Here is a 12,995-nt window from a genome sequence, read left to right as displayed (position 1 = left end):
GCGTTCGAGACTTCATGCCGCTCTTTAGGAAAATGCCTCGAAGAAGTCGCTCCAAAGCGTGAAATTAGACGAGCAAGGCGCTTGGAGGTACCGTTGCACCGCCAGTCTCTCCGTGCCATCCTTTATAATCAGTAATTTCTTAAATAGCTAACAGTAACAACTGTAACCGATAGAATGCATATAGAAAACGGCACAAGTTATCCACTGTCACCACTGTTCCTTCCCAAAAAAATATTCCAGCCCAACCCCTCTGTCTATCAACTTTCTCGATCTAAATTCTCATCATAACCTTATTCCCCCAATCCCCATACTTCGATCGCTTTCACTGCTCACACTTCACCCCCTCACTTTCTTACCCCCTTTGCAGAAAGGAGGAAGAAAAGAAAAAGAAGCGAAAGTGACAGACAGCCCTTCTCTCCACCTTCACTCTCTCCAGCGTTTTAAAGCAGAGAAAGAGGCGTGGAAGAATAAGACCCAAAACGAGGAAACAAGAAGATGTCGTCGGCGGCGGAGGGATACGGCGGCGGTGGCGGAGGACAGGAACAGCTGCTCCACCACTACCACCATCAGACGTACCACGTGCCCCAACACAGCCGGCGAGAGAAGCTCCGGTTCCCACCGGAGGAATCCCCGCCGCCCACCTCTTTCTTCTTCCACCACGATCCCAGCTCTCTTACCACCTTTCTCCCTTCCTCCTCCTCCTCCTACTACTCTTCAAACCCTAGCTACACTTTCTCTCCCACCACCCAATTCTCCGGCCACCGGGGCTTCTCCTTGTCCCTTGCCTCCTCCTCTTCTTCTTCTTCCAAGCCTCCTTCGACTTCTTTGCCCCACCACCAGTTCGCCGCTGGGCCGGCGCCGAGGCCCGCAGGGCCCCTCGGGCCCTTCACCGGCTACGCCGCGGTCCTGAACCGGTCCCGGTTCCTCGAGCCCGCCCAGCAACTTCTAGAGGAGATTTGCGACGTGGGACGTCGACAAGGACTAAGTGGTGGCGACGGGGGAATGCTCCTCGATGCCGATCCGCCGGAGCTTTCGTCGTTGGATCATCACGAGATGGAGGGGTTGGCCGGAGGAGGGGTGGAGGAGAGCGGGATCTCGGGGGCCGAGCATCCGTGGAAGAAGACGAGGCTTGTGTCAATGCTTGACGAGGTAGGAGTCCAGCTCTGGAAACAACTTTGTGTGCTTTCTTGGATTTTTGCTCTTTTACTTTTCTGTTCTCTATTGGCATGAAAGGACTTGCTTTGTCTCAGTTCTCTTATCCATTTATTCTACCTTCTCGAGGCGTTTCTTGTAGTCATAAATATTGGCTGTGTTCTTTCATGTCAAAAGATTTTCGATGCAACTCGTCGAATCTTGTTACTGTTAAGAGATCATGGTCATGTCGTGAATTTATGTCATGGTTGTAGCTATCATTACTTGATATAATCTTTGCTTATCTTGAAGATGGCAGATTTTTATCTTTTATGGCCGTGTTGGTGATGCTAAGGCTCGGCCCAAGCATAGTTCTTTCAGATCAAAGCTATTTCTTTTCTGCGACTGTTAGTTTTATTTCTTTGCCCTACTTTTGGTTTCTTTAAGCTAGGGTTGATTAGATATTTCTGAAATAAGGCCATGTTGCTGCGAGAAACTGTTAATGCTGGCGTTGTATCATATTGTCTGGTCTGTAGCTTCAGGTTTTTTTCTTGAAAAAGAATGTTTTAGTTAATTAGCTAGCATTGATGGTGATAATTTTTTTGTTATTAGATTAGTGGTGCTTTATTAGGAGCTGGATATTGTGATATTCCCATATTATCAGAAGGAATATATTGTAAAAGAAAACAAATTGAGATGAACGTGTTTGCTACTCATTATGGAATGAAGACCATGTCATGGCCTAAATTTGAGTGACAGTTTTTATATTGTTAAAAAAAATTGAGTCAGAGATCAAAGGTTCTTTCTGGAAGACTTTTTATAACTCAAAAAGGTGAGAAGTGCTTTTAATTTACTCATTTTTGTCATATAGGCTTAAATGTTGCTTCATGAGTTAGACTTTGACATATATATTGCAGTTACCCAAGTGTTTTCGGCAAATCATTTATTTCCGGGAGTACTCTACTATTCTACCTCTCCAATTCTCTATTCATCAATGAATTGCGTTCAACAATCATCATTAATCAAGTGAGTTTGTTCATTAAGTATCATCTCTCATCAACAAATTCAGCAAGAACAGTTGATACTATAGAAACAACATCTTGGTCGTGCCTAGCTGGATATCCTGATAGATGAAGACCATGCTGCTGGGTTAATGAAAAAACTGTTCTCGATGTTACTGCAGTGTGTATTTAGAATGGTGAAATTAACCAGACTGCTAAACCGGTGGAGAAAAGGCGTATAAAACCATAGAAACTGCTCTAAAAATTATTTTCTTCTTTTTGTTCCACTTTGAAAATTTGGTATTCTTTTGGTTCTAAGCAGCTAATGCTGACTTGGTTTTCTAATCTCTTTTTGTGAAACATAGATGAGAGTAAACGCTAAGAGACAAATTAACGAGAGTTGAAAAATTGTTTGAAGAATACACCGACATATGCACATAATTGATTGTATAGAGATTAATTTGATTATCATGTTTCCTTCTCAAAAATGATGCGTCTATTCTTTGAATGATTACGATCCCAGCAATAACTTGCAGATGTTTGATATTTTTGATGGTCTTTGTTTGAAGAATACACCGACATATGCACATAATTGATTGTATAGAGATTAATTTGATTATCATGTTTCCTTCTCAAAAATGATGCGTCTATTCTTTGAATGATTACGATCCCAGCAATAACTTGCAGATGTTTGATATTTTTGATGGTCTATATCCGGTGTTACTTCAGATTTCTGATGATTGATAATTGGATTTGCCTTTTTAATATGAAGAATGACATAGTATTTTATCTCGCTAGCTGTGAGAATTCTTCATGCACCGGTACAGAATCTTATTCTTGTGCATTTGATGACCTATTGAATTACTGAGGAAGTACTTCCCATGGTTATGTTGAAACTCAGAAACTGTGTGAACCTTTAACTTGTAGTATGGGTGATATCATGGTATCTGACATTTTCATAGACATAATTAAACGGTAGACTGTATGGCGGATATATCTTTTGATCTGTTATTATTAAAACATCTAGATACTTTGGCAGTTCTTCATACTGTCAGCTGTGGAACACAGACTTAAGTAGATTTGATGGCAACACTCTCAGATTTCCTGCAGAATTTTTGCCTGATGCAAGTTTAAGCTATAGACCAGTCTGCCATAAAATCATAGGGTAGAAAGATTTCGTTAACCCTATTTCGCCGGTAAGGGTGCTTTTCCATTATTCTTTCTAGTGTAAGATCATATACGACTGAGAGATGAAAGATCTGAAATTATCTGGACTTTGAAAAGTCTATAATAGGGTAGAAAGATAATGAAAAATTGATAAATCTTCATCTCCAGAGCACAAATCGTAAGGCAAAATGTGTTATTGAAATGCAGTCCATTAATTGCTGGATGCCCTTAATGGATCTTAAATAACCATTTCTCTAAATTCGTTCATTTCTTTTGTCCTTTCTAGGTTATCTATTTTCTTGGTATGATCATCATGTGGGTTCTTTTTCCTAGTTGAGTTAACCAGACTTGTATTCGGAATTAAATTAGCTCTTTATTGAATTGCAGTTCTATTTGATTTGATTACAGCTCAGGAAGTAGTTTTCTGTATTAAAATAGTTCACGCAAACTATTTTGAGTATGTTTGGTGGTCCTACTGTCATTTCTTGGTTTGTTTCTTGTAATTTATTCCAATGATACTATTGTAGGTTCGTAGAAAGTACAAACAATATTATCAACAGGTGCAAGCTGTTATCGCATCATTTGAATCTGTGGCGGGCTTGAGTACTGCAGCTCCGTATGCCTCCATGGCCCTCAAAGCCATGTTGAAGCACTTCAGGTGCCTCAAAAATAGGATATCTAATCAACTAAGTTGCACAAACAAGGTTCTCGGGCGAGAAGGCCTCAGCAGAGAAGAGAGTTCGAGCTTCGGCCTCACAAATTGTGGTGCTGGTCTCCAAAGAGCACCAAACAGCTCTGGCACTTTTGGTCAGGCACATGTTTGGCGGCCTCAACGGGGACTTCCTGAACGTGCAGTGTCTGTCCTTCGTGCATGGCTGTTTGAACACTTCTTGCACCCGTAAGTGGCTAAACTTGTGGAACTGGTTTTGAGATATGGCTGAGGGTAACACCTCAGAGGAGGGCGGCTTCTTCAGTTTATAGTTGAAAATTTTTTTGCTCGTCATGGTTGAATATGTTTATGATATCCAATCTCGGCATGCCCACGAGACAATCAAATGGATACATGACAGTTATATTTACAACAGCAATTGAGGTGTCAGGAATCGAAAGGCAACCTAACTCGCATGATGTTCTACATAGGAGGAGGAGACATTCTTCTTGCATCCACATTTTTATGTACTGAGATACAGTCTGATGGAGCATGCATCACTAATTTTGTGCTATAGATGTGATCATGTGAATATAGTTTATTATCTTTAAGTATGACAATATGATAAGGCATTATTGTCTACATATTGGATTGTTTAATATTATCAACCAAAAAAAAAAACATATTGGCTTATTTCCTTTGCTGACATAACCATGTTCCCCTACCATATTGTTTCTCAAAAGTCCATTGCCTTGCTGTCTGAACCACTAGGCGATAAAATGAGTGGGGGAAAAATGGTTATATTTATTTTGCTCTATACTTTGGGGCCGTAATTTTTCGTTTTTAGATATATGCATGTACCAATTGATCCGTTCCATTATTGTTTTCCAGGTATCCGACCGACACCGACAAGCAGATATTGGCTAAACAAACAGGTCTAACAAGAAACCAGGTAAGTAACATCTACATTCATGCTAAATTTGCTTAATTGGGAATTAATGTAGATCAAATGTTCAAGCATAGCTCTTCTTATCTGATTGAATGAGGACAGTTTGTTGGAGAAATTGTCACTGCAGTATGTCTGTTACGCATTGCCCTATAGTGACAACATGACTAAGAACTAGGATCTGATGACTAAGAACTAGGATCTGATGACTCCTACGAAGGGAAAAAACTGATTTTTAATGGCACCAAAATTTTCTGTTTTCTCTTACATGGATGATGTACCCCCCCTTTTTTTGCCTTGAATGGATTGTTTAATTACATTTCTGCATCCGTACAGTTTTATAATATTTTATACTAATGACATATTCGATTCAAGCAGGTCTCTAACTGGTTTATCAATGCAAGAGTAAGACTTTGGAAGCCTATGGTTGAAGAAATCCACTCTCTCGAGATGCGAAAACCGCATAAAGCCCCAGCAGCTGATAGAAACCGTAACACTGAAGAGAAAACCCAGCTTCCATTAGAATCTATGGCACCTTCCTCTAGTTCTCAACCACTCCATAGCAGCAGCAGCAGCCAAAAGAATCAAAATCCATCCACCGAACTCTTTCGAGATGATCTCACTCACCTCTCCAGCCACATCCAGGAACCCTTGAACTTTGTCTATGATAATTTATCCTGCCATCATCATCATGGAATGGATGTTGCTACTGGTGCGAAAGGTGATGTTTCTCTCACTCTGGGCATCCAAAACAATGGCGTTTGCTTAGCAGAGCCACTTCCTATGAATGTTGTTCGCCATTTTGGCCTGGAAGACTGCGGTGATGCTTATGTAATTGGTGCATTCGAGGGGCAAGATCGACACTTTGGAAAGGATACCTGGCGGGCATTTCCTTCATGATTTGTTGGACGAAGTACGCACCAAGTTTACAAACCGAAGGAGATGAGGATGGGCTATCATATTCTGTAATATCAATGGCTATATTTTCCCAAAATCTCATCAGGACTCTGTGTGACATGAATTTCCAAGCAGAAATTTGGAAGCTTGTTAATTCTTCATGAAGCGTCGAAGGTATGTAGATCTATTTGTATTTTTCCTACGTGTTATATTCTTCTAGACGCTCATCAATTTTATTTTTATGTACAGAGTGTCGGTGGAAGTTGTTCAAGTTGCCGTTTGGGATGGCTGGGAATGGTTGCTTATTGGAAAACAGAAAACAATGATAGTCTAGCCTGCTATCTGTACCTGGTTGTAGAGCATGGATAGTGTATATTAATTGACCTGCTAGCTTAGGTTGCTAAAGGATGCAAGAAAATGATGTTAACAAATATTTGTGTTGAATGTTAGCTGGCTACAATCATGGATTGGAGTGTAGGAGGCTAGGAGCTCATTTGCCGAGGGGAGGCAGGCTAGGCTGTAAAAATGGAGTTTCGTGCTTGCGTCCAGCCAAGGCTGACCTGGGATAGATTATAGGAGCCAAGATATAGTCTTCACTCAAACCCATGCCTAGCCGATCGATTGCCGATATTGGTGTCCCTTTTTATTTATTTCTTTTGTTATTCCTACTTCAATGCTCCTGGGAGCGAGCATTTAAAGTCCTTCGTTAAGCTCTGTTGGATATTGTTAATCGGTGGCAAGGCTACGTCCATGTTGGTGTTGGTAAACCTCCGCTGTGGGTACATAGGTCTCCTCCGTTATTTAATGGGGTAAATTGGTGGGGCCGTATGGGAGAAGACTGATTCGCAGGATCCTGGCTTGTAAGTTGCACCACGAGCAAATATTTTGGACAGTTTCTTGGCCAACGTATAGCCGCCTCGGAAATGACATGTACCGTGAGGAACGGGTGCCTTTCTTGGAAATGACAGGCACTGTTAGTGATTTAACTAAGGAATGGGGGCTCATGGGTGTGGTTTTTACCATCTCTCACTGCATTCATGGCCTTCTCCGGACGTTGTCAGCGCTCACACCGCGGACCGTACTTATTTACAGGCAGGCCGCACGGTGCAGCCACCAAGATTTAGGAAATTAAATCTATGATAGTGTTATAATAATGATTTTAAGAATTAATAATTAGAAAATTAAAGGAGAATATGGGATATACTTTGTAAAGGGAGGTATTTAAAATAAAAAATTAATAAAAAATATTTAATTAAATTTAAAAATAATTATTTATTTAATTTTTAAACAAAATTTTTTATCAAAAATTTTTTATTATTTAAAATATAATTTAAAAATAAATGGAATGAACCAATTATTCTTACAGTTATAAAATAATATTATATTATTATAATATTATATTATCATAAAATAATAATATATTACAATAAAAATAATATTATATTATTATAAAATAATATTATATTATTACATAATATAAATATTATATTGATATAATGCACTAACATAATATAATAAAATTATATTATATTATTATAAAAAATATTATATTAATATAATATAATATTTTTTATTATAAAAAATATTATATTAATATAATATAATATTTTTTATTATAAATAAATATTATATTAATATAATATAATAATATTGTATGATTATAAAAAATATTGCATTACTATAATGTAATATTATATTATTATGAAGGAATATTGTATTGTGATAATGTAATATTATAATATTTTAAAGGATATAAAAATAATTTTAATTAAAATAAATAATTATTTTTAATTTATGTTTAAAATGGATAGTTATTTTTATATAAAATTTATTTGAACAGTTATTTTTAAGTTAAAAATAAAGTTGAAGATTTATCTTTAGTTTTTTATTTAAATATGGGATGTTGATAGGATCTTCTATGGTTAATTTAATAGATGGTATGTGTTTTGACATTAGTTGGACTGGTTTCACATGCTTCGAGAAATGGACGTCTCTTTAATGGATAAATCTCATTAAAGGGAAATGGACGTCTATCTCTCCTGTGGATATATAGGTCATATTCTTACGCGTGTGTTAAAATATTAAAAAAAATAAAAAATTTTAAAAATATTTAAATAATTTAGATAAATATTATATAATTATTTTTTTTATGAACGTTTCAATATGAGTACAGTATTGTATAGTATTTTTTTAGTATTGTAGAGGATCTCATTTTGTTTCACATATGGTCTTTCCCTTGCAGTAGCTATTCTGTGAATAAACGTTATATGTGGACCATGTATGCACTCTATGTAATGCATGTTCTCGTACTTCTAAATACTTTTCTCTCAGTAGTTGATAATGGTTTGGATTGATCAAAAGTACCTAGATTCTTTTGCATACGGAGGATTTTAAATTTGTTGAGTGATTCATGAAAAAAAGAAATAGAGCACATAATAAAGAATTAAATCAAGAATGATATTGATATAATATGAAAAAAAATAAATCATGACAAGAATGGGTTGCAATAATAAGTTGCTTTTCTTGTTCCAGTCAGTCACGATCGACTCTATCGTTTAAACCTCACATAAGAGGAATAAATCAAATTTTTTATTTGTAGGCAAGTTTCAAATTACTTTCTTCAAAATAGAAAGATATTCATTATTAATTTTGCAAATCACCGGAGCTCTACAAAAAAAGTTGACCTTCTATTCTATGGGTCCCTTAGTCTCTGAATGCAAATAAGCTAAACCTTCAAGCTGCGATTTCCTTGATATTTCTTCCATTAGACCTTCACTTTGAGCCACTAAATATTTATATGAGAATAGATTGAACCTTTACTTTTCCGGCAAAATGAAAATTGCATTTATTGAGGGTTGGAAGATCATTCACCATCAAGATACTACCAAGAGAGATTTTGGATTCAAAAATTCTAGGAAGGGATCATTAGAACAAATACTTCATAGAATTGTAGGATAGAAGGAGATCAAAACAGATAGTAATATTGAGTGAAAAGAAGTTCTTAAGAAGTGTGTTATTATACAACGCATTTGTAGATTGTGCCAATTGATCACCATCAAGACTAACATGATATATTTGGGGGACCAAAAAAAAGGGAAATGCATGGATAGAATTTATTAGACATCATTCAATTGACTTCGAATCTAATAAGTGTCATCTATTATTGGATCCGCTGCCATATGAAAGCAACTCTGATCAGTGAGTTAAATAAAATAGATCATTTATCACAAGTCCATAAAGTTTTTTAATATATAACACAAGCTTTCTATGGCGGTATGATATTTGTGAAGGGAGAGTGTTTGTTGTGCATGCGTACATGGTAGCAATAAGTGTGAGGCCCAACTCTTGGCTAGGTTAAATCCAAATCTAGTCCTAGTCCATAATTGGCCTTAGGTCTGAGACGGGCCAAGCCCTCACATGAAGGGGAACAAAAAAACTCAGCCAAGTGCATGCATTGAACGTGCTTGGCTAATGGAAGATTCCCGATGCGAGTCAAACCCTTTTAAGGCACCTGGATGTTAGAAAAACCTTGGCTCCCGCTTCTATTTAATGGCCTCAACCCCTCCGAGTCTCTCCGCTGAATCACCACCAGCCATATATGGTACATACGTGGTGGAAATCTCTCGATCTCACCAATGATCTTTTTGTCATGCCAGTCACAAAAGCTCAATGAAGACGAGCCAAGCGCCCCTCCCCTTCTTTGATTCACTTTTTGCTATATATTTCTCAACAAAGAGCACCACCATTGATGTGGTTTCTAGTAAGAAATCATCAAAACAAAGCTGAACGCTGGATCCTTATTTTCTGCCATGTTTTAGGCTATGTGTTCGTGAATGTTCACACTGGTCACTTGCAGCCATTTAATGGCATCGTAGGCTGCGGCCTTTGGCCATCCCCACCATCTATCCTTAGGCTTTTCCTTCTTCCCTGATTTTCAGCCTTTGATTCTGCCCGGCGCTATTTCTTAGACTATTTTCATGATTCTTTTGCACCAACCGTTGTCACCACCACCATGTAGCATTCACTGTGATACAAACTTGTCCCACCACCACCACCACCACCACCACCATCAGGCATTGCGTGTCTTCTGTCATCCCAAACTCAACATCTACGTCAAGCGAGTAATGCCCACACATTTCTTAGGATAAGTCCTAAAAAATATATAAAACCGATAAAATTCATTAATATGCAAGATCGATAAAATTCGTGACAATCTCAACATCCCATATCTCAATTCATAACAAAAATATTTCTTGTTAACAAATATCAAATCTTGAACAATTTTTAAGGCTTGATCATCCAATTAATATTGCTGATATTATATCTAATCAATTCTTTCAAATTGTAATCTCAATCTTAGTGAAGTACAGATATTAACTCTGAAAAAAAAAAAAAGGAGAGGGTTGTGAGTTTTACAACCCAATAAAAATTTTCATGCATCAACATCGATATAATAATAATAAATTAATTATGATTGTTACTCATATAAATCATATGCCAAAAGGTACCAAGATTCATAAAGCATGCATAACAAATATATCTTTTTGTACAATCAGTCATATCATACAAATATCTACATCCGATCATATTAAAGTGCTCGACTCTGAACTACTATGATCATATTTCAAGTCCGTAATATGACAACAAAAATATCTAATCCTGTGAATTATCACAACCATCCATTAAAGGATAACAAAATGGCTAATTCTGTGGACTACCACAATCACATTTCAAGTCCGTGATAAGCACCAATAAAGTAGCTAGTTTAAAGAACCGTAGGTGCTTAACTCTGAACTACCACAATTATATTTCAAGTTCGTGATGGGATCTTATAAAATGGCTAGTCCAAAAGACTACAAGTGGTTGACCTTGAACTACTATAGCCACGTTTCAAGCCCGTGATAAGGTACTAATAAAGTAGCTAGCTATAAGATCACAAGTGCTTAACTCTAAATTACTACAATCACATTTCAAGCCCATGATAATGTATCAATAAAGTGGCTCCCCAAAGCACCACAATTTCATATTTAGTCACACAATTCAATCACCGATTTGTTAGGTATTGAAATTCAATATCACTTTTTTTTTTTGTAAAAATTTGATGCATATGATTATCAAAATCCATCCAAATTAAGATCAGTAATATATCATATATAACATCCAACAAACTATAAATATATACTTAACAATTAAATATATAATAGGTTACTATCAAAAATATATAGATCGAAATCACTGGTGCACAAAAAAAAAATATATAAATATATGAATAAAGTTCAGAAATTCTTGCCTCTAGTGTCGTCAAACTGAACTCTTTAAATTTATGATCTGAGTGTCAAAAATCATGTTCAATATTCTCTTATCCAAAAATTATTCTCCTACAAATCCAAAATTAACATTAAAAATAATGTGTAGGGACTATCTTTCTAAAATCTCTCTATTGGGGTTCATTAGGGTCCATCGACAAGTCTCCTAGATCCTTTTTCTCGTGGATCCCCTAGTCCATCTGATAAGAGAAAATAAACAAGTTTTCAAAATTTTTCATCTAAAATTTTTCTAATCCATCTAAAGAAAGAAAATGAATAAATAAAAGATTAACTAAGTAATTAATTAATAAAATAACTAGAGAAAAGAGAGAAATCCTCCTCTCTCTTCTTCTCTTCTTTTTTGAAATAGGGGATGCCTTCCTTGTGTCCCTTCCTCCAAGTTCAATGGTGGAAGACTGGGGCCGGCCACCTGCGGCAGCTCCCGATAGCAATGCTAGGCATCCAACGAAGTATCACGATGATGCCAATGGCCCTTTGGCCGATGGTAGGGAAGGAAATAAAAGAGCTGATCATGGATTGGCTCCATGAAAAAAATAAAATAGCCCGACTCATCGACTGATGATTGTTTTTTCTCCGATCATGTGGGAGAGGACTAAGAACTCAATCCAATCTCCAATGAAGCCTTAACCCTGAACAATGGCAACTCAATCGGAACCAAACCAAACATGGAAGAAGAATAACAATAGGGCAGTTTCCCTTTCAACCTGAATCCAATGACTTGCCAATGAAAATTTGATCTTTAACAGTGACTATAAGACTGGAAGAAGATGAAGAGAGAAGTAAGGGTCACTACCTTGACTCCAGTGACAAAAATGATGGTGAATCAATGGTAGTTCCTCCAAAATATTCAACAAAATTCTAAGAAAATCCCATGGATTTCATCGGTGATTGATTTGAGGATTGGGAGACGATGCGCAGGAGAAGAATTTGGAGGTCTTTTATAAACCGATTCCTAAGGTTTTCATCGGAATCCGACAAATCCTCGAAATCCTTTTCATGATGGACTCGGAGAGAGAAATAGAGTTTAATCGGAACTTTTTACTATTTTTTTTTCATGCCTAAGATTCGTATGGAGAAAAAAATTATTGTGTTTTACATCTACTACCTCCTCTTTTTTAGGATATGTTTTCTTGAATTTTCGCGTTGGTCACTTGCCGCCATCTAATGACATCGTACGCTGCCGCCTTTGACCATCATCACCATCAACCGCTAAGCTTTTCCTTCTTCCTTGTTTTTCAGCCAAATCCTTTGATCCTGATCGGCCCCATTTCTCAGACTGATTCAACGGTCCATTTGCACCAACGGTTGTCCCACCACCACTACTGTCAGGCCATTGCACGTCTTCTTCCTCTTCTTTTTTTTTTTTTTTTTTCTTTAAAAAAAAGAAAGGGGCACATCTTCACTCCACTCTCTTCCTCCTCTTTTCTCTCTCTACATGAATCTATGGACCCTAAGAAAGAGTCCTGACCTCCTCCATCAACATCTGGTCGACCCGATGAAAGTGTTTTGAACCGTCCTAATGACATCTTTGCCAAACATCATTAGACTCCATCATAAAAAATTTCCACTAAGCTATCTATACCCTAACATAAGTCTTGATTCGTAGTCTAACCAGTTAAATTACTTTAATTAGACTCACTCAGGCCATCAAACTGTTAGCCCTATTCTAAGGAGATGGGATATTCTGTGGTTCTATACATGAATTATAGGACTATTGGTTGATAAAATAATTTTGAAATTTTGTTCCACTATCTTCATCATTCTCTAGAACATTGTCATTAGCTCCTGTAATTTGAGCGATCCAATTACACCTTCTAATTACTGTCATCTTATGGAAAAAGTTGTGCTTCTTTCTCCATCAATAATCTATAAAAGCC

General features: G+C 36.9%; 1 protein-coding gene across 1 annotated transcript; it reads left to right on the top strand.

Annotated features, from left to right (window-relative positions):
- Positions 1-310: 310 nt before the first annotated feature.
- LOC105046344 (BEL1-like homeodomain protein 9) lies at positions 311-5,963 on the top strand. The gene is given in 5 exon segments (XM_010924900.4): positions 311-1,149; positions 3,827-4,197; positions 4,840-4,900; positions 5,273-5,773; positions 5,775-5,963. Coding segments are annotated over 5 exon segments (1,653 nt in total). The 5' UTR covers positions 311-495; the 3' UTR covers positions 5,841-5,963.
- The last annotated feature ends 7,032 nt before the right edge of the window (positions 5,964-12,995 follow it).

Source organism: Elaeis guineensis, chromosome 5, assembly GCF_000442705.2.
Source record: "Elaeis guineensis isolate ETL-2024a chromosome 5, EG11, whole genome shotgun sequence".
Taxonomy (NCBI): domain Eukaryota; kingdom Viridiplantae; phylum Streptophyta; class Magnoliopsida; order Arecales; family Arecaceae; genus Elaeis; species Elaeis guineensis.
The sequence above is the reverse complement of the archived record's forward strand: the minus strand, read 5'-3'. Positions and strand labels throughout refer to the sequence as shown.